Below are 26,756 nucleotides of genomic sequence, written 5' to 3' on the forward strand. Positions count from 1 at the left end.
GGAGGAAAAAAACTACATGCTGTCCCATGATGCATCACACTGCCACACTACCAACACAACATGAACAGTAACAGTTCCATGTAGAGGTTCGCCAAGAGTTTATTTTAATCGTGCATGTGGTTAATAATAACCAAAGCTTGGAGGCGTGGATTATGTGATGTTTTTATTGGCATTTTTTTTTGGAGAAGACCATAGGTTTTACAACAGATTTAATAATCCAGAGCTCTAGAGAGAGGAAGAGAGCCAGAACATCATTCTACCACTGACTGTTGGCATCAGCTGCTTATATTGTCAACAGGCAAACTCCATATCACCATAGGAAAACAAAAAGAAAACAAGAAAAAAAAATAAAATAATAATAGTAATTCCAACATTTTTGATTTTTAGTAAATAACACCCAATGTTGCATCATTCAATTACTTCAGAAACGAGAAAAAAAAAAAAAAAAGGAAAACAGGTATTAGGTTTACTTGTTTTAATATCTGCTTGGTAAAAAGAGGGAGTGAATTAATTAAGGAGGGAGGGAGGGGAAGAAATGCCTTGAGATGTATCCATTGGGAGAGGAAAAATAGAAGAAGGACAGCTGACTATTCTTAACTTCAGTTTCCTAAGAAGCTTTACAGAAAGTCAGCACTGAGAGGAGGACAGAGACGAGAGATGGATGTGGAGGGTGGAGGGCGTGGACAGGGGAGGAGGAGGAGGGTTTGTGTCTGGGGTAAGGACAAGGGGGCTACAGCTTCCACATCCTTAAAAAAAAACATTTTTCGGAGTGGAGAGTTTTATTATATATACACATATGAATATATAGATAACACACCTGACAAAGGTGCGTGTGAATCTATACATTTCCATTACATTGATAGTTTATGATGGAAGGAAGGACACAGACTTTCTGTTTGTCGCTTGTCCAGGAAGAGAGATGGGTTGGTCCTGGTCGCCAACGCTTCGGCAGCTCTGCTCGGTGGAGGGGGGGGGGGGGGGCACAGACTACTCAAAAACCTACGGACACACACGGAAAAACACAGGCAACACAATTACCAGCGTTAAATAAATACCCAGAGAGGAAGGAGAAGCCACAACCAGAGAGACATTTCGTGAAAGCAGGCGGGTTAATAGCAAAGAGGAAGCAGCAATGTTAAGTTAAAAGAGCAGAAAGCGGCGGACAGGAAAAACCCCAGGTACCAGAGCTTTAAGATTGGAATTGGTAAGTAGATTTTTTTTTCTTAACCCTACAAGCTTCTTTCCTTTGTTCCTCCCATTTTTCTTGGCAGATGTGTACAGGCTCAACCAGGTTGGATGGGATGCGTTGGTACCTGTTCAGAGCTCTCCTCAAATACTCTCGTCTTCCAAGTATGTACTCTGGCTGGGACACTCCGAAGACTTTCAAGTTTGTTTTTCTGTATTTTCTTGGCAGTATCTTTCAGGATTGTGCCATATTTTTCCTGTATCCATCTTGTCTTAATTAGTCCCTGTGACAGTAAATGCTCCTTCTATATTTAAGTGAAATGAAAGCCAACATTTTTTATTTTTCCTCCAGGTCCGAGAGTCATTCCAGCTTTACCTTGTGATCGTAGTTGCATTTTACACTCGTGTTGGTCCAGACTTTTATTTGCAGTGAAGACTCTAAAGGGAAATCTTCCATGCTACTCCATGTGGACATGTATTCAATGAGCATCGTCCAACGTCAAACTAAATATCAGCTTATGGTGGACTAACAAGGGAACACAAGGGGACGTCATCAAGTCAAGACCTGTACAAGACAATGGCCTCAACCTTTAGATCTTAAATCTATCCCTCCATCTACATTGAGGTTTATCTACTTTTCTTTTACTGGATGTCACCAGGTCTGCGTTTACCTCTACACACTTTGAACCTAGCAGCTTATCTGGTGCAGAACGGAGCCTTTTATAATTGTGCACAATATCCTTTGCATTATCCTATTTCAACAAGAGATGGTCATACAGGGTAATTTATATGGGCTAATATAAGCCTTTTATGACTTTAAAATGCAGATTAACTTACACAAAATGTCTATTAAAGTTGACAGAAATGCAACCGACCATCCGTCAAATCCTGTGTAAAAAAACTCAGTAGTGAAGCCAGGCTGATGAACCATCTAGTCCTTAATAGTAATGACAAAATTACACTGAGGACATCCTTTAGACTCCATCCCAGCTAATTCCTAGAGACTTTTCCATGAACTAACGCCACCATATTAAACTAGGCTGCCGTTGTTCAGCCTTTCCCTTTTATTAAAATTCAAAGTACCTTGTCGCCTTGTCGCTTTAAGAAAAAGGCTTGGATGATTTTTTAACTACCTGTTAACTCAAACAAAACCCAACCCTTATTGCTGCGTAATAAAACAGTCGGGACGGCACAAGCTTGGCCTCCAGCACTATGTGTCATAAAAATTCTGTCTCAAAGTTTAACAAATAAATAAAACTATGCCATGAATTTGGTACTTCCAGGCTACGGTACTGCGACTCATCATCAGGTTATCTAAGTTGCTGCCAGCTAACACAAAACACATTTCTTTCACTGCAACATACATTGTCACGGAAGCATTTATCAATGCCTCAAAACACGATGAAATCCAGAGTACACAACTGGTGTGTGGTACTGGTGTTTAAGAGCTGGTTTCCCCATTTCATTCTTCTTCTATTCTTCTTATGGAAAACAGGCAGCATGGGGGAGGTAAAGTGCAGAGCCCTACCTGAAGGGGGAGTCAGCAGCCAGATCCAGCTCCTCTCCCTGGCTCTACTTCTTTCCCACTAAGGGATAACTAACTTTCTACTTGTCGAATAGGTGTATTACCCCTTTTCCACTAAAAAGAACCTGGTGCTATAGCCAGTGCTTAACTGGTTCCAACCTGGTGTCTTCCAAGAACGCGTTTGCTTTTCCATAGCCAGACACCACAGAAACAGCCAAGATAAACTATCAAGTCAGTGGTAGGTTACACTTTTTCCTGTATAAAAGCAAAACAATGGAACTTGTCTTTGACTCTGAATGAATCCCACACTGCCAGAAAGCACTGCGCTGCTTGTTTTTTAGTGCCCATAATTCTTTGTCTTTTCTTTCTGATGTGACCTGCTGGTTGTAGTTGGCGGTTCAATGCTTTTACTGTTCCTTGTTTTGGTATGTAACTCCGCCTGGTTCTTATCTCTGGCTCCCGTTTAGAAACCCCAGCTCAAAGTTGGTGTTTGCCTGGAGCCTGTTTTGGCTGATGATTAAGCGGTGGAAAAACAACTGGTGCTAAGTCAGGCACTGGCTCTCAACAAGGCCTGGAACCTGCTCGGTGGAAAATGGATCAAGACAGAATCAAGGCGGCTGCTGAGGAACTTGATACACTGAGGACTTATCCTCCATCCTACCCTACCTCACCATCCAAGGATTATTTCCTGAGGACTAGTTAACAGTTTTATCATTCCTCTGTACCTCCACCCTGCTGTCCTTATGTTGTTACCCGTACGATATCCTTTCAGTTTAGTATAGAACTACTGTGTATCCAAAGACGGAGCTAAAACAAAGGGAACTAGGCTTGTTGGGTTATGTGATTCTTCAAGGACTCTTCTCCAGCAGACTTAGGATTTGAATGAATCCACAAGGCTCCAAATGTCCTTCTCTAACCTCTAGGCCACAGTTCTTGGTGTTTGATGATACTGAATATTGAATTTGTCCTTTTAAGTCAGCCACCAGCTTGACGATACCAGGTTGAGTTTGTTGGGTGCACAATCCACGATTCAGATCCTCCAATGGCACCACTTTCCACAGGTGCTCTAGTGGACTGAGATAAGCTGAGCCACTTCACATGCTGAAGCGTCCTTGAGCGAGAAACTGAAGCTGCTTCTAGTCTTTAGTCCTGAGGCTGCATGTAAGTTTGTATGATGCTCTTGTACAGCTATCTTTCTGAGGACCAGTTTTTCACCATCGTAGTGAGGACATTTGTGCAAAGTGAGGACATTTTGACTTCTTCCACAGACTGTTTGAGGGTTAAAAGTTGTAAGGGTTGGTTTTAAGGCAAATGGTACAACTGGGTTAGGGACTTAGGGAATGCATTATGTCAATGAATGTCCTCACAAAGACAGCCATACAAAAACGTGTGCATGCGCTCTAAGTGAATGAATGGGTCGATGCATTTATGGTGACTGTAAAGTGTTCAAAAAAACAACAGTTTTGATGCCAATGTTGCTGCAACTATTGCTCTTCTTCAGGATGCCAGCGTTCCTCATGCAGTGACAGTGTGGTTCATTCGCCGTCCTCACTCACAATCCCAGGAAACACACTACAAGACCTGTCGTAATTTAGCCCCGTCAAAGTGATTCGGAATTCCTCACTCTTACCCATTATTCCTGCTTTCACTTACTGTCCAATACATCCCCATCCCCTTTACAGGTACCACCCTTTGTGCCTTTTCAATTTTGAAAGCTGATTGGTTAATTTTCAACATTATACAGTTTAGAGAGGGAATGTTAATAAAGACTTGGGAAAAGTCAAGAAGTATATGATCAGAGCTAGTTAGTCAGTATTGAAACAGTCATAGCAGAGAAAGTCTGCTGCCTCCAACAAAGGGACAGAACAGCATGGTTGTAAAGTTAGTAGTCAAATTCCCCAAGGACGTCTTTGCTTCAGCAAGACTGACCAATTGTATCTTTTTTTTTTATTCTTTTTATTTTATTCTTTTGGATTTTTTTGTTATATTCTGGTGCCTCCTCAGATGTGCATTGCTGTTTGGCTTCATCCTTCCAGCAGGAATAATGAGCCTTTATGCTTTAGATTTCCAATTTGGTTTTCTTATTCTCTCTCTCTCTCTCGCTTATTTTTTTTAAGGGGCACTGGGGTGTGGGTTTAGGAATAAAACAATATCTAATAGTCTTTAAATACGATAGTGAATGAGTATGGGCAATTGGTGTCTAAAAAAACGTCACTTGGCTGTTTGCTACTAACCTTTCATGTTAGGCTTGGGTTTGTCAGTTTGCTTGCCTGTCGGGGTTTGTGCCTGCTGGCCCTGGCCCCCGGAAGATGTTCCTTGCTGAGCTGCTTTCTGTTTCAGCATGGTCCAGTCAAATGTGTAGTCGTACTGGTGATTCAGAGTCCTAAAAAAAAAAAAAAGACAACAATATATATATTGATCATCAGCAAAATAATCATTTACATACAGTTTGGTACACGTACTATATGTTATTAAGACATTTTTTGTTATTGCATCTATGTACTGAAATAGATTCAACTCATTTTCCAATTGTACATGCAAATTTACACTACATTATATTATATGTAGCTATTTTATAGTCCACTTTTAAGAGGTTATACTGTGAGGAATATGTGTGGAAGGCAAAGAAGAATTTCATGTTTTCATACTGTGCACATACTCTTTGAATCTCGACTCTTCCGTTCAAAATGGGGGGAAGGGTTAAGTGTTTCACACATTTTTTTATGCAGTTCCCCGTTTTTGGTAACTACACATATATGGCGACAGCACAGAAAGGAGTCCGTGTTAAAGCTCACTTTGTTTATGTATTTACAAGTAATTAGCAATAAATGTCAGCACCCACTGAAAGCATGTAAATAAAATCTCACCTTTTCTGTTGTGTCTAATTAATTAAGCATAGTCATTACCACACGAGGATAATCTTATTCAGCAAGGGATGCACTGAATTAGCTTATAACTTGTATAATTTGTAAACCTCAAGCAAACGCTGGCGTCATATCTGGCTGGAATTTATTTTTTTATTACGTGTTTATATGATAGATGTTTACCTGAAGAGGATGCGAAACAGTTGGCGCAGATACATGTAGTCTGGAGCTTCCTCAAAGCGCAAGCCACGGCAGTAGTTCAGGTACATGGCAAATTCTGCTGGGAAACCCTGCGAAAATGACACTGTGTTAGGTCCTGTGGATATGGAGACAGCTAATTTTCCATGACCATGTTTGATGTGGGGTTTTTTTTTTTACCTTACACAGGACCTCAACAGGGGTGGACATCTTCTTTTCTGAGATCTTCTCATACTTCTGCTTCTTTGTGGCAGCCTAAACAAAAGAAGAATGAATGATGTTAGGAGCCACATTCTGCCACCACGTGTATAACGTCTGTGACATTAGCTTTTGCAACATAACCATGGTCAGGGAACCAGACTGTGACTGAAAATTTTGCGAAGTAAAACAGCACATTGTAATTTCTGCAACTTTATTTATTACAGTCAGTGACGACGAGATAAAAGTGCATTAAAATGTGGTTCATGACTTAAATTTCTGCTGTTTGTCCTAATTTTTCAGTAAAGTGGCCACAGTGCTTCCGGTGACAAAGGTCTGGTGGTATGCATTATTTTGCTAAAGGCATAACAACCATGCTGACACACCAGTTCAACAGCTGCTGTTGTAGTAGCTGACAGAACCACTCGTGCCTGGTGGCATGAATGGTATAAAATATGTAATAATGTGTTTGCATGACAATATTTTAGTATCCACACATGCAGAATGTGTCAAAACAAATAAATAAAATCAACTTAAACAGCATATATATATATATATATACATCAACGTGTCTTCCCTTATTTTGTTTCTTAGGCTCCGTTCAGAACTTGCACTAACATCCTGCCTCAGAAATCCTATCGTAAATGACCTACTTTTAATGGCAGAGTTCACACCTGGCGTTAAAATGGGTCTCCACCTGCGTCCCAAGCTACTCCTTCAGATCTGATCTCAGATTATAACTGGAATCCTTAAGGCTTACGTATCATAATCTCTGGTAATACATTTAAATGAATGAATGAAGCAAAACAATTCCAACAAAGGAGCAGCCCTGCTGAGTAAGAGGTCAAATGTGGTCAGAGATGTGATCAGATTCTCCAGGACTGACGTTTAGGTGAGGTCTGAACGGGGCCTGAGTCCGTTTTATCTCCATACCTTTAATCCCTGCCATGGTAGACTGGTTCTGTTGAAGTACATAAGCACGTAGCCTAGTGACTCCATGTCATCACGGCGACTGTAGACAAAAGACAAATGTTTTGTTTTTTTTTCTTCAAATGATTAGACCACACATATTTTAATTATTTTGATTTAAAAGTTTAAATTATTTTCTCCTATAATAGAATTCGAGTGTGCACAGACCTCTGTTCAATACCCAGGTGTGCGTTGATGGAGGCATAGCGCGCTGTGCCAGTCAGGTTCTTGTCTTCTCGGTAGGGGATGTGCTGTCGTGTTCGGTTGTCTCGGTACTTCTTCGCCAAACCAAAGTCAATAAGGAACAACTGACGGACAGAGAAATAGATCAAGGTGGTTATCAGTCAAAGACATACCACAGTGACACCAATAACACAAAAACAAAATACAAAAATAACATGTTCTTCATTTTAAAGATGCTTAATGATTGGGTCCTGCTGTAAAACACAAAAGTATGAATATATCCTGATGAGAATACGGGTAAAGTGTCCTCAGAAAAGAGAAAATGTTTATAAATTCTCACAGCTTCAATGAAGCAACACTACGTTCAAGCCACGGGTACAACGTTCATTTTATTATTTAAGATACGTGTCCACTGTGTTCTTTTCGTGTGTAAAGACACTTTAAGATGCTGTAAAACATGTTACGGTCATTACTGTTCGGTTACAACACACTCATGACCAGTCAACATTCCTCAGGAGAATTTTTGAAGCTGCTCACTTGGGTGGTCAATCCAGTTAAACAGCTACCGTGTCGTGTAGTAGTTTGACTCTCCGACGGTTAGGCCACTTCAACGCTGATTCATTTCACAAACAGGCCGACCAAAAATACACTATAAACCCACCCAAACCACAACATGCTTGCATCATAACAGTCTATCTAGGCCACAAAAAGCCCTTCAAGTCCTAAAAAAAAAAAAATGTATCTGCTACCGATTTGGGGAACAGATGTACGTGCATATGATCGTTATTTCAGCGTAACAGGAGTTAAGAAAATTACAGAGTTATTCAAGCTGCCTATTTCCTATAAAAAGGGAAAGCTCAGCACTACTGACTGGATAAGTAGCATCTGGAACCTCTGCCTGCTGCAAATGTTCGCTATAAAGTGCAAAACGCTTGCGGTTGGGGGCTTAACTTCTGCAAGATTTTAGTGCAGGTACTGACTTTAATACCCCCCAGTGTCATAGTTTTAGGAACCATAAACCCTGAAATGACTGCCTAGACTCTTCCACATATAAGATCTAGTTTTAAGAATCCATGACGAACCAGGGCAGTTCAGCTAGTTCAATCTAATTTTAAGGCTATTTTTTTTGATTCTTTAAAAGTTTTCAGCTGCCCACTGACAACCAGCCAAATCGTCTGGTTTGGCAACGGCACATGGGACGTGTTGAATGGCACGTTCAGCCGTGGTCGAAACATGGAAAAGGTTGCGTTACGCTTGGTTGTCGCCTGGTGATTAGTGATTTTTTGTCAACAAAATATTTATTCTGTGTGAACAAATCAGCCTTGACTTTCTTATCTGACATCAACGTTCATAACAATTAAAATCTATTATTCAAATTCTTATTTAATTGGAGCAGAACTTTTTAAAATGGGGCGAAACGGGATATACAAAATACTAACAATCTTAATTTGAACCCTGAACTCCATAAACGCCAAAGGTTTTTTAATCTCCTTCCTGGAACAAACTGTTAATATCTGAACTATGGTTGCAACCAACTATTTCTTTTATCAATCAATTAATGTATCAACTATTCTCTATTCTGGTTAACAACTAAATATAACAAAACTATCACTAATACATTTTGATGACATATTTCAACACGGTATCTTTGAATGGAGAACCCAGGTTTCACTAAATGATTCTAATCAACATTTATTGAGTGTAGTTAAGAAATTAGATCTTACTATATTCCATCATACACTGAATATGATCCAACTTCAACGACTTGTGCTGACTGCAACTGGAAATGCATCTGCATCATCATGTAGATGGGTCACCATTCATACTCACATGAACCTAACATTCATGTCTATGCAAGAGGAAAACAAAACAGACACAGGGAGAACATGGAAACTCCGCAAAGAAAGAACCCAGTCGGCCAGCAGCTTAGAAACCAGAACCTCCCTCCATGCTATGATGCAACACTAGAGGTTGCTTACGCCTACTTAGTGCATAACGTTCCGTTGTTTAGTTTTATAGGTCTATGTGTGCAGAAACAAACCATTTACGACTTGTGAATGCACTGGAAAGCCGCGCTGCCATGCCAGCAATTAGCATCTGTGCTCGAATCTCATCCTTTCTCTAAAACAACCGCTAAGGACACGACGACGACGATGACTCCCAGGCTCTGACCGCCAGCCAACAATCAGACTAAATCACTGCAATAGTCAAAATATTTATTGGCTCAGCCACAGTTGAAAGCAGCTTTTGTTTAGTAAGTGTGCAACCACTTTATCTTCTTCTTTTTGGGGTTGTGGCCATTGTGAAACACACTCGTAGTAAAAATGGCCAAACCCACATATTATTTTAAAATATTATGTTTCTCAAGCATCGGGGCCTCTGTTAAATAAATGTTTTCACTTTTTACTTTTAGGGTTAGGCTTTCCTCTCTTTTGGGGGGGATATATCTGTTATTGTGTATTATTTTCTCTGTTAAACCGTATTAGCTTATATAATAGTTTATATCAACCAGTTTGTCCATTCAGTCCATCTTCTGGTTGAGGAGTTTTTCTTGTATGGAACAGATTGTACACAACATTAGCATCTCAAAGCTTTCTATTAACGGTGATGAAGGTTGACCTAGCGGCTAATTTGTGGGAAGATGTGTCCCAGGCTCCGGTTACAAGTGCTTTATCCACTTTCTCCTCCAGGAATCCAGTATTTGTACCTACTACCTCTCTGCAGTAATGCAGTTAAAATAGTATTTCCCGTTGGACCTCTACTCTGGTCGGTTTTGGGTTTCCAACGTGTTCAATTACCTCCAAGGAGTAGAAGTTAGCAGCATCCAGCTCCTCATTAGTTTTCTTGGCTTGTTTTTCCCTCTCCATGAATGGCCTTTGTTCATCAATAGTTTTATTGCCAAGTTACTTTTGTTTGAGTCTCTGGTTCAAAAATATTCGTTAGAAAAATATTTTCATACAGCACTATTCTCTCGTTACCAAGTCAAGTGGAAACCAGAAGGCCTATGAGTCTAGATATTTTTTTATTTTATTTATTAAAGTCAGACATATGAGAGTTTTCTAGTTCTTTTTAAGAAATTACTCGTTATTTCAGAACTTCTCATGTAAACATTACAAACCCAGTGCCACGGACAAAAGCAGAGCAAAGCAAATCTCTGGGGAAAAACCAAACATTTAACTGCTTTAAGTGGGTCCACTGATGCCGGTGGATTAAAATGGGCAAAAAAAAAAAAAAAATGACATAAGAGGTGACTTATATTTCTATATATATATATGCCAGTTGTGTGCAGACCATTTTGGCCTTCCATTGCTGTTCCAATGTACTATGGTGCAAGTGCAAGATGGGTGCTAGTGGTCTAACTAACTTTAAACCAGAGTAGTTAGATATGATTGTAAAGCAACAACTGCTGTGGTGAGGCAGCTGGTGTCGTGGTAAAGGTCACACCTGGTTTAATCCTGAGAAAGATGGGTCCTGAGAAGAGCTAACAGCCAAGCTTCTTTTCCTCTTCCCCACTGACGAGTCTAAACACTAGGGCAGACAGTAGAGGGGCAGGGGTCAAAATTACACAGCCTCTATCCACCTTCAGTCACACTTAACATGAGTACAACAGACACTTCTGTTTGCACCCAGACGTTTTTTCTCACTTTTCCTGTGCAGCTTGGATAGGTACCGACTACTGTACATCCAAGAGTGGACCTACACAGGCAAAGGATTCACGGTACAAATCATGTTCAAATAATTGTTCTGAGGATCTGTCTACAAAAAAACGCTATGTTTGGGATTTTTTTAATTTTTTTTTATTTATCTTTTTTTAACCTTGTTCAGAGAAGAAACCAAATGTGCCTCTGGAATTTGGGAGGCGTCGCTAAAATAACGTGTGACAGAGGCAATATGAGCCAGTGGAGACAGGTAACAACACCGTAGCTCAGAAAAGACCTGGGGGGAAAGAGCGGATTGGGACAGGAAATGGTAAAGAGTCAGTGTTTAGATTTTGTGTGGCTTTTTTTTTTTTTACAGAAAATTGGAAAACTGATTTGGAGATGGTATTTATTTGAAACTCTCAGGTCTAGAAATATGGCCAAGTTTATTAGACAACCAAAAAGCATGACAACTCAGATTGGAGGCGTGTGGGTGGAGTTGAATACATGCTTCACTGGAAACACCAAAAATATGTCTGATCCCAGACCAACTAAGTTACAATGGAATTGTTGGAGAGTCTAAAAGTTCATACTTTAACTGCATAAATAAACGTGGACTATGAATAATAAATGTGCACCCATTGAGGCAGGAATTCTATTTCAGTAATGCTCTGACATCATAGCACAGACGGCACTGGTGAATGTTAGAGATGATCCTGAGACAAACTCGTCCTGACAACTAGAGACTGGAAACGTGTGACTGGATTAAAGGGAACGGGACTAAGTCACTTTAAAACTTATTTACCAGATTCCATTTTGTTCGTGTGAATGATTCATCCAGGTAGACGAAGGTTAGTAATGGACGCCACAATGTTCTATCCTAGAAACAACACTTTTAACTTCATCCAGGCTCACCTCAGGCAACAATTACACATGCATTGCACACGTTTCTCGCTAGGACTACGTTACTTTCGCCTCGGCAATATTGCTGCAACTCTTACCGTGTTGTCTTATCTTAAGAGATTAGTACCTAATTAGCTCAATAGGAGCTTCTCAAAGTAGAATGAGAGGCAGTATTTGCTGGAAACTCTTGAGCTGAGCTTTAAAACTAGGTCTGAACGCTTTCACTCTCCTTAGCACTGTATGACACGGTTGTACGTCACTATTTCTCTCCAGACTTCATGTTTGTTGTCAGGTATATATGCTGCATATGTTTTATCTAGATTTACTCATTTATTTCCTTGCCTCTGCTTCTTCCTACTAGACCATTTGGAGCTTGGTTTTAGCCGCAATTATGCATTAATATGTTCAACATTCAAATTCTTATTGTTATACGTAACGAAGCTCACTGGTATAATTTGCAAATATTCGCTTTAAAGCAAACAACACAAATGCTGGAAAGACGGCGTCACTCCATTAATGCAGAAACAGTTTAGCTACCCTGTAAAGATTTAAAGTTTAAATAAAAAACAGCTCATATTTCCCAGGCTGGCAAAGAGCGGTGTCTGTTGAGCCATCCATTGGTTTATTTCACAATACTGCAGCCTGGACTGAATCTGAATTTATATTTAGATCACTTCGCTCCAATAGATTTCTCCGAGTAGAGTGGGGAAGCTCCGATCAGCACTTTTGCAGCCAATCATCAACAGCTGATCACGGGAATGGATATTGGCTGATGCCAACAACACACACACAGACATAACAAGTGTTCCCCTACCATTACACGCATGGGCAAAAGCATCTTTACAATTACAGCTCAATTTCAAGGCCAAATGACAGTCCATGTGTTCAGATGTGTTTCCAATCAATGAGATTATACTCAGTGACCTGTTTAGTTAAAGAGAGGGAGGAAAAAAAAGAAAAAATCAAAAATCAAGGGGCTTGTCAGCCTGAATTTCACAACACGTTTGATGAAATGTAGGATGGCAAGAAGCTTTCTGAGCACCTTGCTGCATCTATGTTATCGTTGAAGGACCAATGAACTATGAATTATTCCACAAAATTACAAAAGATAATGTCAGGACATTGGTCTGTGAGATAAATCTTAAGAGAAACTGGGTCATGTAGGAAGACAACGACGCCAAGCACACAAGTCCTACTAAAGAAGAATGGTTAAAGAACAACAAAATTAATGTTTTGGAACGGCCAAGTCAAAGTCCTGACCTGAACCCAACAGAAATGTTGTGGAAGGACATGAAGAAAGCAGTTCATGTAAGGAAACCCACCAACATCTAAGAGCTGAAATGGTTCTGCTCCAAGGAACAGGATAAAATCCCTCCAACTTAAATTATCTCACCCAATATTACTACTGAAAACAAGGGTTCACTTACTTTTACAACTGGCAAATTTGTACAAATGATTCATTTTCTTGAACAGATAAATATAAAGTATGTAATATTAGTGTTGACTAATTGGGTTCTGCAAACAGCTGCATAGATATCATGCAAGGAGACAGTTCAGTGCTACTTTCTCTCGGCTCCATTCTGCTGCTCTGGTTCAGTTCAGTGGTCAGCATATCTGGAGCTCAAGTTCATTTTGGGTTTGCGCCAGGAAATTCTTCCATCATCTGATCGGCTTTTCTAATAAGCCTTTACAGAGGTGGCCGCTCAAATTATTTCAGTGGAATATTGACCAATAAACATTGGTGGCTGTTTGATTGGAGTATCTCAGATTACTTCAATTACCTTTCCACATATATATAAAGAAAAAGAAACAAAAACATACAGAAACCAATGATATAACTGTGAATTAAGACTCTCATATTAAATCAGATAGATTTAGCTTAATAGGCTACGTGTTAGCTTGTTTTAAGGTTGCTGTAACTAAGCTAACTACTCTGGACCCATGTGTCCCAGGCAACTACACACCAACATCCAATCTTCCTTTTATTTTGAAAATCCTGGAAATGCTGTTGCTAATCCATTAAGTGACCATTAAAACAGGAATGGCAAAGTTTCATAAAACCTCCTCATTGCTTCAGACTACAATCTTGTCTCTATACTGAAACAGCATGATAATAGTGCTGCATTTGACATTGTTGATCACTAGACTAGACTGCTGCTGCCATTTCGTATGATGGTATACAAGGCTTTCCATTTGAGACTTGATGGACAAGGACCCCAAACACATCTCTAGGCTATGGAAAGGCTATTTAACCAGGAAGGAGAGTGATGGAGTGCTGGGTCAGATGATCTGGCCTCCAGGTCCCCCCCGAGTGACTGCAGAGTGAAGGTAAAGTTCTTTCACGAATACTGGAAAACAATTATAGGCAACTAAATCATGAAGTTAAGTCTCAAAAGAAGGTTGAGAAGTTGATTGCTCAGAATGTGCAAAGCTGTCATCAAAGTATTTACTCTGGGTGGTACTGGTAATGTGTATAACATGTTTGAGGTGCACAGACTTATTTCCTTTTTTCTGACCATTGTTGGCCTCATAAATGTTAAGCTCCTCCCCTTACACAATCCAAATGTCAATACAATTATAAATATATATTTTTTTTTGCCAAATAAATACATTTCATTATATTAGCTGTCAGCCCGACTCAGATCCCACCAGTAAAGTACAATAACCGTTAACCCAGTTGAATACGACATCTTCGCCTTCACCCCTGTGCTTGACTAATACAGTATTTATATAAGAATCATCACTATGCATCAGGTCCATTACAAACCCCGGGACGTGTGGTTTCAACGTGGATGATCCGTCCACCTTTCCTGTGCCACAGCAGGAGGGGAAAACAGAATGCATTCTGCAGCTGATTAATCATTAGCATGCAAGTGAATATTGCATAATCGGCATGTTCAAACATACAAAAGCAAGAGTTGATCTCACAATCTGTGAATAATATGGAGAGAGATAAAAAATAAAACTGTGCCTCTAACTGCTGCACCAATATCATAGGTGCATTCCTGGGTGAGAGTGAACGGTGGAGGCCGATGGCAGAGGTGTAAAACCCTTCTTCGCCTTTTCTGTCTAGTCACAGAGACTCACTCTTAGTGCCACTGCCAGGGGAAGAACAGGACCGAGGGAGAATGAGCCCACCCAGACCCTCCCTTCACAGAGAGGAAGTAAGTTCCAGCAAAAAAAAAAAAAAAAAAAAAAAAAAAAAGGGCTGCGAGTCTGCCAAGAAGAGCAGCAGCTTGAAAGTACATTATCCAGTCCGGCCTAGTTTTTTCTCTGCTCGATAAGGGGTCACGCATGAACACAGCCATGTGTCAATGTTGTAGGTTGCATATAAAGATGAGACAACCCCATCAGAAAAACATGCCACATTTCCTGAAGAGGGTTTTTTTCAAGCTCACACGAATTGCCCGTTGCCAGTTTAGCAAACCTGTGACAGCACCCACTAGTCAGTCAAAGCGGTCACACCCTTAACTGTGGATAACCTCTAGACTTAATGCAATTTAAGCGGGAGAGTGGTATGAAATTGCTGCGCATGTGTATCATACAAAAAAAAAAGTAGGAGGGCTCAATGACCATTGAGTGTCTGCCGACCCAGTTTGGGTTCAACACCCTTGAGGGTAGAACCCTATTGAGTTTATTCCAGTTCATGATTACAATGGTTCAAAACACAAAGTGACCAGAAAAAAAGTTCTGCCATCATAGATTTGTTTTGCTTTTTTTTTTGCCAATTTGCATGTACCCACCACTCCCCAAATCTGCAGTGTCATATCATGGGATTAGTGTCATGCCATATTTCTAAACTGAGGGGAAAAAAATTAAGTTTTAAAATTGTCTAATGGATGCCATCCTCGGTGGAAAGTCGTTTAAGAAAAGCAGCAGGTAATTTGTTTTTCACCCCAATTGATATTAGTCCTATGCCACATGTCTATTGGACCTCAAGAACATGAACAATTTGTTTTCCTAAGTAAAAACGAATGAACACAAACTATTTGAAACCCAAATAAAAGGATTGTTGAATTCTAACTAAATGTATGTACTGCTGAGCATATTGGCAGCTGTTTCGACTTAGGTCACGATGTTTTGTTAGAAGTGCCCTGGACAGCGAGCGACAAACAACTGAAGGTTATCTAGCTTTAGAAATCTGCTCCATTTGAATGACGACTCGTGGTTGCACATGTTTACTTTTCCAACAACCTTTGCTTGTTTTTGTTTGTTTTTTCGCTGGTTTGGGGGGAACTACACGTGTCATTTACGTCACCCTCTCCGAGTATATGCAGAAGATATAGAATACAATAACTGACCTGTTCTCACGTGTTACTGCCATCGTACTAGTTTCTTCCTTCACTTTCAGAACAACTTAACATTCATTCTACTGTTGAATTTAATTTTCCATCTCTTTTGTGCACCGTCGTTAAAACTATATGAACGGATAACAGGATCGTCTTATCTTAAATCTTGTACTGTCGTTTTGTACAGTTGTGAATAACCAAAATAATGTTCATTTGGTATGTAGTTAGATTTTGTACCTGAATGCTGTCCTGTACAGCGATATATATATCAAAACCAGAATATGCTCACTATACAGTTAGGTTTCCACTAAAACATTAGATTAAGATTTAAAGACTGCTCGGATTTTATCTTCTGTCTTGTTATTATTGTTGTAATTATCATAGCTGGAGTAAATACCCAATTCTTGGTATTGTTTTTTAACATCTCCTGTTTGTTCAGAAATTCTTCTTTTCATACATCCTGAAACTGAAGTTTCACAGCTGCTGTCATCCATGTTTCTGTTAGTGATAACAGTAGAACATTCAACACTGGCTTTCAAAAGCCTGTACCAGAGACGACCAGCTGAAACACATTCAATCTGTTCAGTTGCTTTAATTTTTTTTTTGCGCTACTTTTTCTAGAAACAGTACTTATAAAAGGTCTAGGCACAACCAGAAAAAAGCTTCAGAGGAAGTAAGTAATCACTATTATTCTAATGATCACCATTACAAGAACTACAGGACTGTTATCATGGCATTCACAGTCATTCATTAAGTCATACTCACAGGAGATACAGGACGTGGACAGATCTTACCTTGTTACAGTGACGGCCGATTCCCATGAGAAAGTTGTCTGGTTTGATGTCTCTGTGGATGAAGTTCTTTGTGTGTACATACTCAATTCTGCTGATCATCTAAAGTTGGAAAAAGCAATCATGGTTACATATTTCACCAGGCTGTTTATCATCATCATAACTTCTCTACCCTAACAGATGTGGGAAATAACCGAAAATACTCAAGTTTAAAGAAATGGGCCTAAATTGCAGGCCCTTGGCTTTAATTTAAGGATCCAAATATGAGGTCGTTTGCAGGAATCAAAGCTCCTTAATGTGGAACATTCTCTTTTCAATGGACCAAATTATGGACAAGGTAAAGTCATGTCATGTAAAGCGTGAGAAACCGCTTTCTTATTACCAATCTATTCTCCTAAAATGTCTTGAGATGACAAAAAAGTTTTAGGATGATTTCAAATTAGCTCTCAAAAAACAGATTTTTGCAGGTACTGAATACTGATTATATTTGAGGCAGTAGAAAAAGTCAATAGCCTTGAAAACCAATACTCATAATACAACATTATATCAACAACATTTGTGTCAATGTCAAAAATATTGACCTTTCTTCAAAAATATTAGTTGCACTTGTGCTTTCTTGCTGCGACAAGTCAAATGGTCGGCGTTTAAAAGTCCTATTCAACAGACTTTATTGTCCTTGTACTGTTGGATGGTTTATTGTGGCGAGTCACTTCTACGTCAGAGGTAATATAGATAGATACGGATGCTATGGCATAAGCCAACAAGCACTTCCCCTGAAATCTCACTAAACATCATGGTGACGCAAAACCACGACATCTGTGACTGGTCTGAAAAGTACTTCCTTGTTCAAATGGAAAAAGACAACTTCAAAAGTGAGGCCCAAACATTTTTCTGTGAACCCCGCCATGTTAGTGGATGTAACTTGTGCCAAACTAAAAACACTGAAGTGTAGTGGCGTTTGAAACCTACCAAATGTGTAGTTGCGCTGTAAACTGGACTAACCTACCTCAAGGATCTGAGGGATCTTTGCAGTTTTTTCCTCCGGTAAGTTAAACTTTTATTTTGTGAGATTGTAGTGAATTAAAGTAATTAAGTAGCTAAGTAAAACAACAATCTAACGTGAAGTCTGTGAAGAAAATAAGTCAGCAATCTGCGGATTGCAGTCTGAATCAATAATGCTTTCTAAAAAAATGTGCAGCACATAAGCCAGCATTTCTTTGAAACTGGTAGAGCAGAGTACAGTATTAACGTGAGTGTGAAGTACGGGAGTGAAACTCACACAGCTGTCTAGTCGCCAGCTAGTGTTTTAGTGCTGTAATTACCCGGATTCCAACCTTTGCTGTAGGCTCAGTGTAAACTGGTTGCGGTCGTATAAATCAAGCTTCAGTTGCAGCATGAAACTCAAGTAAAAAATCATGCCTAGTGCATATAGGCAAAAGCTTTCAGAAAGGAACCAGGGCCTTGGTATTTAGGGCCTTTTAATTTAGCTGTGCTGTTCCTCAAACATCTTCTTCATGTTAAAGTTTGGAGTACGAGTGTGTGCGAGTCATTTACCTGGTCTGCCAGCATGAGGACCGTCTTCATGGTGAAGCGGCGAGAGCAGAAGTTAAACAGATCCTCCAGACTGGGCCCAAGCAGATCCATGACTAGGACGTTGTAATCCTTCTCTTGGCCGTACCATCTGATGACAAAGTACGATAAGCTCAGTCAGTTACACCACATTCTCTGAACCACGTACCGACTAGGTTTTGCCTAAGAAGGCAACATATTTTTTGTTAAGGTGTTTGTTTTACGGATATATTTATACACATGGAGCGATTGGGGTGCTTTTCCCAGCATAAGATTCGTGAAAGCTGCTGCAGTTTGCTTGCAGCTGCTGAGGCTGGCAGGTGGGACTGGGCTATAAATGGAATTAATTCGATTAATTCCATAGTGGGAGCTCAGAGAGAAAGCAAAGCAGTCAACAAGTGCTCAACACCTTGGGGAACTCCTTCAAGACCAACGCAAAACCACACCGGTGGTAGTATGGGACAATCTCCGAACCAAATGTTTTTGTGGCACTGACGTATTAAACGTATTTTAAACAATTTAAGGGCAAAGTTTGAAATGATCATTGCAAGGGCACTAACAGAGAACAATATGTCTTCAAATGTTAATCTTAAATCTTATTCCGAATGAATTTAACACTAAAGTTATCGACGGGAATACAGGATAATACATCGTCTAAATGTGAGACATGCGCAGATTTTGCAAAAGGTTTGATTGTCAATGTAAACAGATGTAGAAAAAGCAGACGGTCCTGTCTGGCGGACTTTATTAACTGAAAGAGGTCAGTTCTTTGTTTCTACCGAGGTCATTGGAGATGCTATACAAGCTTGATTCATTATACAAACACGAAGCTGAAGCTAATCCTAGACAAAAAAGAGAGGATGACACTCAACCCTGTCATACGCCTTTCTAATGAATATACGGTATTGAATAGTCTGCAAATATTATGAGCCATTTCTGTATTTTTAACGCATCCCATCTACTGTTACTAAATGTCCTGTAGAATTCCCGTGTTCAATTTGTCTGGAACACATTTCAAAACTGTAAGTCATGTATCACCAAAAACATTCCAGGAAATAAAACACAAACGAAAGGGGCGCTCCGATTATTATTATTATTTTTTTTTTTAAAGTAAACATTCGTATACTCGCATGTGACCTTTGCACGTAGACTGACTCAATTCTTTAACCCTTTAAAAATCCACAATAAAGTCATTATTCAACCAACACAGTCGACACAACCGACACATTTATTCAAAACAAAAGATTTCAGGCGAACCCAACAACTCTGATTCTCAAGATACGCAAGAACAATACTACTTTCAAAAGAGACCAAGACCATGCATGAGCTCCAAAATGTTGGTGAATAACATTAAATTTACTTTGGGTATATTCTAAAAGGCTGCAATGATAAGAGGTTAAGAGAAGCGCTAATGTTCGTAATGGCAATTATTCTTGTTAATGGTAAAACTCATAACTCTGAATGGGCACAAGGTCAATGTGGCAAAAGCTTGTGAAAACTTTTCATTGTTGAGATCTTCAGACTGTGCCAGACCAAAATTGAAGCAGCTCAAGTAAGTTCTAGAAAAGAAAACACAACAGCTGAAAACAGCCATTTTCCACGTTCATGGGGACGCGTCAAACTTCCTACACAATTGGGGTCAGGTGAGCACAAAATGACTCAAAATTTTCTGGGTGCAGTGATAGTTACAAATGGCTAAAATAATTTTATGGGTGAATTATATAGTACAATTAGGCTTAACTCCCTTTTCTGTGCCACAACCTTTAGTCACTGTAAGAAAACAGCAAGAATGAGGAAAAATACTGAAACTATGATAGGGTGTGACCGGATAAAAAAGCAAGTCAGGTTGTCTAGGGGAGAGGCAGCAGGACCAGCAGGTTGGACAGGTTCTGACAAGACTTGGTTGCCACATACAGCCAGCGTTACGAGTACAGACACTCCATGAACAGACCGAGCTTTTATTATATTAGGAGAAGAAAGCTTAAAAGACAGTAAAACAAGACAAAACAACCATAAACAGTGCTGCCTTTTCTCTTTTTATCCCCCACTGATATCCTATGAGGAAGACGGTATTCCCAATGTGTAACAAACACACACACAAAGGTGGAAGGAAGTGGGAACGGTAACGTGACTGAACGAAAAGCCTCACTCATTTTCCCTTTATCTCAGACCGGACTAAGACAAATATCTTAACAGCACACGTGAGTTTGAAGGGTTTTGTAGTTAATATGCGGGCCTATTCATCAGGATTAACTCGTCCTGTTGGTAGAAAGGGCTGCTCAGGTAGAGCAAATATCCCGAAATAACGTTAGAACTTAATCAGCCCAGGAAATCGTCAATGATTTATTGCCAGTGAAAATGGATTTAGGCTGTAAGTAAGGGAGTGTCGTCTGATTCATTCATTCGATATCACTCAGCCTTCTGACAATCAATGACTGCACAAAAGGGTTGGGCATGAAAAAAAAAAAAAAAAAAGGAACACATCAAGTGAATTAAAGCTTAGATCCACATTTCTGAAAGTAAGATTGAGCTCCTGTCCAGTTCACACTGACAAATTTAAGTTAATGTTGGCTCGCGTTTTTACGTTAATGTGAGTGTAAAGTTACTCTACTTAAACAAGTAACGACAGAATCAATCCAATAGCTTACACAAACAAAAAATGTGGCTTGTATTAATTACACAGTAGCATGAAACAACTAACAGACGTATTGTCTGTCTTGCTGGACTGCTCATACCACATACACTACTCATTACTTAAACGCCTTTGTAATGTTTATACAAATTATATGGCTCACGCAGAAGTGTGCATTTCATAACCTACTGACTTGATCCGAATGTGTGTCAAAGGTTGGATGAAAAAGCCAGCAAGATTGTTAGCAGTGATATAGCCTTCTGTCCCTGGATTATAATCATCAAATATCTCCTCTGTGGCTGATACGCAAATGCTGAATTAACAATTTTCTTACATTCCCTACGTCTACGTGACTTGCTGCATCCTGAACACAGCAGTGCTGGTTATTCTCAACAACAACTTCTCACCCCAAGAAACAAAAGAAAAATGGCCATCGTGTCACTGTGTTCTCTTTATCAGATTAAAGGTTATACTGTGAGCAATGGTATTATCTGTTAACTGGGAACCAGTGAGACCGCTGGTTCTTACTACCAGCCATTTCTATGGATTTCTAATGCCACTTGCTTGTACTGCAAACAAACTACAATCGCAACATCAAAAATCGTAAGAGAATAAATATTAGCCTTTAAAAAAAATGGCTGCAACTGCGTTAGCCTTGAAAGATGATACTAGGCCAGTGGGGATTGTCTAGAGACTAAGGCGTCATAAGCAAACAGGGAACGTTGGTCCTTTGCTGAAACTGCTCTGAACTGAACTATTTGTTTTGTTGTATGTTGTCACCGACGCTAACCACAAAAGAACAAAACTTTTACTCATCCCTTAGAAATCAATTGAAAAACACAACCAAAGCCAAAAGGACAAAAGATGACCCAAATCAAATCAAGTTCAATTCGAATCAGAAAATCTATCTTTACAGCTCTATCTCCAGCCCTAAAATGTGCTCGAATGCAATGCGTTCTGGTACATGTGGCATTTTTGAATAACAGCTGTATAAGCAGGAAAACTCAGAACACTCTGATAATGTAGCATGCACTAACAATGACTGAATAATGTCACAAAAACATAAGTATTTCCTTCAAAACACATTGGATTGCCTACTCCTTTACAGCAGAACAAATAAACCCTGAATGAATGTTTCAAACTCCAACACACACACGGCAGAAGACACACAACGCACCTATAAATGACACCAAAGAGTGACTGTATGATTTAAATTCATTGAGTTATGCTCATTGTAATGTGAAATGCAGCTGGACAATCATGTGTCCATATAAAGCCAATTAACCAAACATGGATACCTACATGAAAGGAAACACAGCAGACACAGGAAGAACATGTCAACTCCCAGAAACTGTGATGATAACTACTGCTAAAGGTTGCTAACACCTAGTTAGAGTGAAATGTTAATGGAAATTTAAGACATTTAATATTACAGGTTTACATGTGCAGACTTCGTTACTCAAAAACGACAACTCCCAGGTTTTGACCACCACCAACAATAACAATCAAACCAAATTTACTGCAAAAGTCCAAGTGCTCAGCGCTCAGCTACGGCGGAAAACAGCCTCCATTTTAATAAGCATGCGACTTCTCCTTCCTTTGGGGCTTTGGCAGTTTTGATTTACTGGTCGTATTACTCTCTGGCCTCTGCAGAATAAAATTATTAACAAGAGTCTCTCCTAAGTGTCTGGTTCCCTGCCTAATGAATTTACTTTTAACACCGCAACGCATCAACCTATTCCACACAAATCAAGGTGTTTCAGCGGTCGCTCGGATGCGACCGCAGCCCTAAAGTAATTAAAATAAAAAAGCAGGACATTCATAAATCAGGATCCACAAATAGCTTTGGCGTGACAAACATCCGTCAAAAAAAGGAGGCAATTTTAAGGGTTCAAGATAAGACCCACTTTAACCTCATGCAAGAATGAACAAAGAGAAGCAAAAGCGTAATGTGAAAAGTCAATCTCCCGAGGGAACATGGGAGTGTTCAGCAAAAGTTGAAGAGCACGTTAAGCTCTGACTAGAGAAGATTACATCCAAGTATGTGTATGTATAGTCGTCTACCACACCTTTAACTCAACCTTTGCAGCAACAAGTAGTCCTAGTTGGGGACTCCACACTGCATGTCACTCGTCTTTTGCATTATTGGTTCATATATTTCTAATCGACAAAAACCACTGACAGCAATTAACTTAATAATTAACGTCCCCTTGTAAGTATGGAAGTAATTCAGGTCACAATTATTATTATGTGCCACTAATTCTTTTATCCCATCCCACCATAAGGCTGCTGGATGCACGTATGCATAACGAACCATGAACTATTTATCTTGAAATAGGAAGGAACTGGGACATGATTCCCATTAGGGATGTGCAATACCACCATCTTTCCTTTCCAATTATTCCAATTAATACCAATGCTAATATCCCGGTGTCGATACTTCTTGGTGTCTACTTATGTGTATGGAAATGATGACTTTTACAATGGAAATTTGTGAATGTAATTATGAAAAAACATATTTTATACCTCTGTGTATGAATTAAACGAGCTGTCAAGTATGAGTTTTCTCTTTAAGCAGAACAATTAAACACAATCGACAAGTCAACTGAAAATCTGAGCAAACCACATGAAAAAATATATAAACCACCAAGTAAAAATGAAAATAAGAACAGTTGCTCTGACTTCGATATAATTGTTTTTGGACTAGACAGATGGTCTTCAGGTTAGACCCTGACAGAACCTTGACAACAAAGTTCACATTCTCTATAATTCACCATTTATATGTTTTTGTTAAGAAACAACAGCATGTTGACATGATCTGCCTCTATATGCTTGGGTTGGGCACTGTAATGTATGTTCACTACATACCTGGCTATTACCTGCCTCTCTGAATATACACCATAGAGGTCTCACACTTTTTACTTCTTTAAAATTGATTAAAGATCAATTAAAGTATTAAAATTTCTTATGAAAACAGACTTGGTATCGATAAATTGATGTGAAGACCGATTCTAATAAAAAAAAAAACACACACACGTCTAGATAGTTAAGTATCGATATTTTTTTGGATCCCATCTCCTCAGCGTTAAACTTGCTCCATATGGCTTCACTTTCTAGTCGAGAATCACACCAAAATGCGTCATATATATCATTACGAGGACCGTGTTAGTGTCGTACAGTAAGACGGGGTCGTGTTAGGGAGGTTGAAGACGTCTACTGTGCGTTGTTTTCGCCTCTGTGCTCCGCCGCCATTTTCTATCGGTGGAGAGGGAAGACATGTTGGGAGCTAGCACAACAAAAGAGGGGCGGCCATTTCTAACGACACAGTCGCTTTTCCCCAACACTCTTAAAACAGCCATTTATTAGGACGTAATTGCGCAACTGGGGGTGTAAACAGTGTCGCGACGAACATTTTTAAAATGTATATAAAATAAAGACGATGGCGCGTTTTCGGTTTGGGGGAATCAACCGTTAACGGGGGAGAACCGAGAGGCCGACGATTAGCAAGCAGGCCCCTAATGCCATCAAGTTTGCTGACACTTTACAGCCAGGGATAACCGTCTTACCTTTCCCCAAAAGCTAGCGATACCGCAAATAATAAATAAATAAAAGATACTGTTTTTATAAACGTGTTACGTTGTTAAGAACCCATGTCCACTTACCTGATATGTGGGATCCCGACGCCACCTTGTAGGATTTTGTACAGCTTGCTTTCGTATAGCAACTGTGGATGTCTGGCTTTCTGTGATTCCAGTTTTACAGCTACCTCCTGAAAAATTGTACGAAAATAAATGAAATAAAAACAAATATAAGAACCCCCCAAGTTGTGCTCCCCCACCCGGTTCCTATATTTACTTTAGCTTGAGTGCGAATTCACGGTACAGTTTCGCATTAGCAACACTTCGTAGTGCTTTGTTTCAAAAACAGCCACCGATATATTGCTCCATAACATAAAAACAGGTCAGATGACGACTTTGGCATAAATAAAAAACACTTGATTACCTCTCCATTTGTGATGTTGATGGCCAGGTATATGTCGCCGAAAGATCCCGATCCTATTTTTCTGACGAGCTTGTATTTTCCACCGACTATGAATTCGGCTTTGGAGCCACTGCTACTCGCCATAGTATTCTTCAAAATGACAATTTCCACCCGATTAACTTTTATGAATTTCCCCAAAATTCAGTGTAGCACAGTCCTGTATGTCCACTTGGTCTTGATGGGGGGTAATTATAGACTAGCTTTTCGAGTCCCCCCCCCCCGAAAAAAAAATAAAAAATAAAAAAAAAAATATTATCGACACCAGAGCAAATTTTCGACAAATTTCTTCTGTGGATTCCTCGGGTTTTAACAGATTACGGGACACACGGATTTCAGTTGCAATAAAATCCAAAGAGAAACGAGAATTACAGGGTCGATATCAAAGTCTATACATCCAAAACTAAATCCGAAGAAGCTTAGGGCCTTTAACAACCGCTGCTATCTCGAAGCAGCAGATAATGTTAGCATCGAGCTAACGCCGTCGGAAAACTGCCCGGACCGCCTTCGTCCAGACCGGCAAAGCGGACTTTTTTACGCTTCCGACGGTGTCGTTGTTTGGTCGATCCCGTTAAAAGCGTTTTCGGCTAAGTTTAAGGGTCGCAAGCGTCCGTACAAAACGCAACCCACTCACTCCGCCATCTTGTCTTCTCTACCCTTTCTCTGAGCTGGTTTCCGTTTGAGCCGAGCCCTTCACTTGCCGTGGGAAATAATCCAAATGCAACGCGAACGCCGAAAAAATGTGACACCCACTTATAACCAAAACGGGGATTTTACTCTCTTTAATAATCCAGATTACCAGATGCGGGTTAAACAGAACTTTGTTTAATAAAACAATATGTTTCTGTTTTTACTTTTTTGTTTATGCGTGGAGGATCTTAGTTTTTTTTTTATCTAAACGGAAAATCTAACTTCCCTGTGCCATTCAACATGGACAACATTTGTCCATGTTGAATGTTTTTGTCTCTTCGTCGAATATTCTGCGTAATAATAATGTAACTTACTTGCTTTAAGGTGCCTTTCTACAACAAACGTCAGAAAAACTATAGACAGTATTCTGGGTTCCGTGGTTTGACGTGCACGTGAACGCCTCTTCTGGTTGTACGGATATTCCCATCATGTCCTTCCCTTCCCAGCCATAATTATAAACCCGGCTCTTAATCGGTTCACCAAAAGTTTCGTCAGGTTCTTCTCGTCAGCAAACAGGAGAAACGACTTGGCATTCGTGCATTTGTGGAAAACTACTTTGTTTTTGCTTTTACAAGTTAAAGAGATAGATAGATAGATAGATAGATAGATAGATAGATAGATAGATAGATAGATAGATAGATAGATAGATAGATAGATAGATAGATAGATAGATAGATAAAATTGTTAACTAGATTCTGGTACTCCTGCTTGTCCATCGCTGATAAACCCCGCTATTGCACTGTCACCTTTTTTTATATATTTATTTATTTGTATTTTTTTGAAAGGGACAATGGATGAAATATAAACATGTTAGATTATAGCAAATATGCCAATTTCCATCTTTACTCCCTTAACATAAAACAGTATAATACACAACAATACATATAAGAAAAAAAGAGAGGCAAAAAATCAACAAAACAATGAAAACAAATGCACATAATCAGACAAGCTACGTTAAAAACTGACCATAGATCACGGAGCAGACCAGGGTTTGGGGACCATAGAAGTTTCGAATGGAAAGTTATAAAGTGCTTGAGTGCTGAGTTAAAGTGCTTAAGTGCTTGTTGTGTTGCATAATGCCCAC

The 26,756-nt window shown here is 39.6% G+C and overlaps 1 protein-coding gene across 4 annotated transcripts; it reads right to left on the reverse strand.

Annotated features, from left to right (window-relative positions):
* Positions 1-150: 150 nt before the first annotated feature.
* csnk1a1 (casein kinase 1, alpha 1) lies at positions 151-25,663 on the reverse strand. 4 transcript variants are annotated; one of them, XM_047584552.1, is made up of 11 exons: positions 24,947-25,663; positions 24,607-24,713; positions 18,298-18,424; positions 16,747-16,845; positions 10,567-10,650; positions 7,108-7,247; positions 6,904-6,982; positions 5,953-6,027; positions 5,758-5,864; positions 4,981-5,093; positions 151-999 (listed from the first exon to the last, which is right to left on the reverse strand). In XM_047584552.1, exons 1-11 carry the CDS (start codon positions 25,067-25,069, stop codon positions 992-994), a joined length of 1,062 nt encoding a protein of 353 aa, XP_047440508.1. In that variant the 5' UTR covers positions 25,070-25,663; the 3' UTR covers positions 151-991. The 4 variants fall into 4 exon arrangements, with proteins under 4 accessions (XP_047440508.1, XP_047440507.1, XP_047440510.1 ...); XM_047584551.1 differs by having other exon boundaries at positions 4,945-5,093; XM_047584554.1 differs by lacking the exon at positions 10,567-10,650 and having other exon boundaries at positions 4,945-5,093; positions 24,947-25,662.
* Between the last annotated feature and the right edge of the window lie 1,093 nt (positions 25,664-26,756).

This window comes from Mugil cephalus, chromosome 5 (assembly GCF_022458985.1).
Source record: "Mugil cephalus isolate CIBA_MC_2020 chromosome 5, CIBA_Mcephalus_1.1, whole genome shotgun sequence".
Taxonomy (NCBI): Eukaryota; Metazoa; Chordata; class Actinopteri; order Mugiliformes; family Mugilidae; genus Mugil; species Mugil cephalus.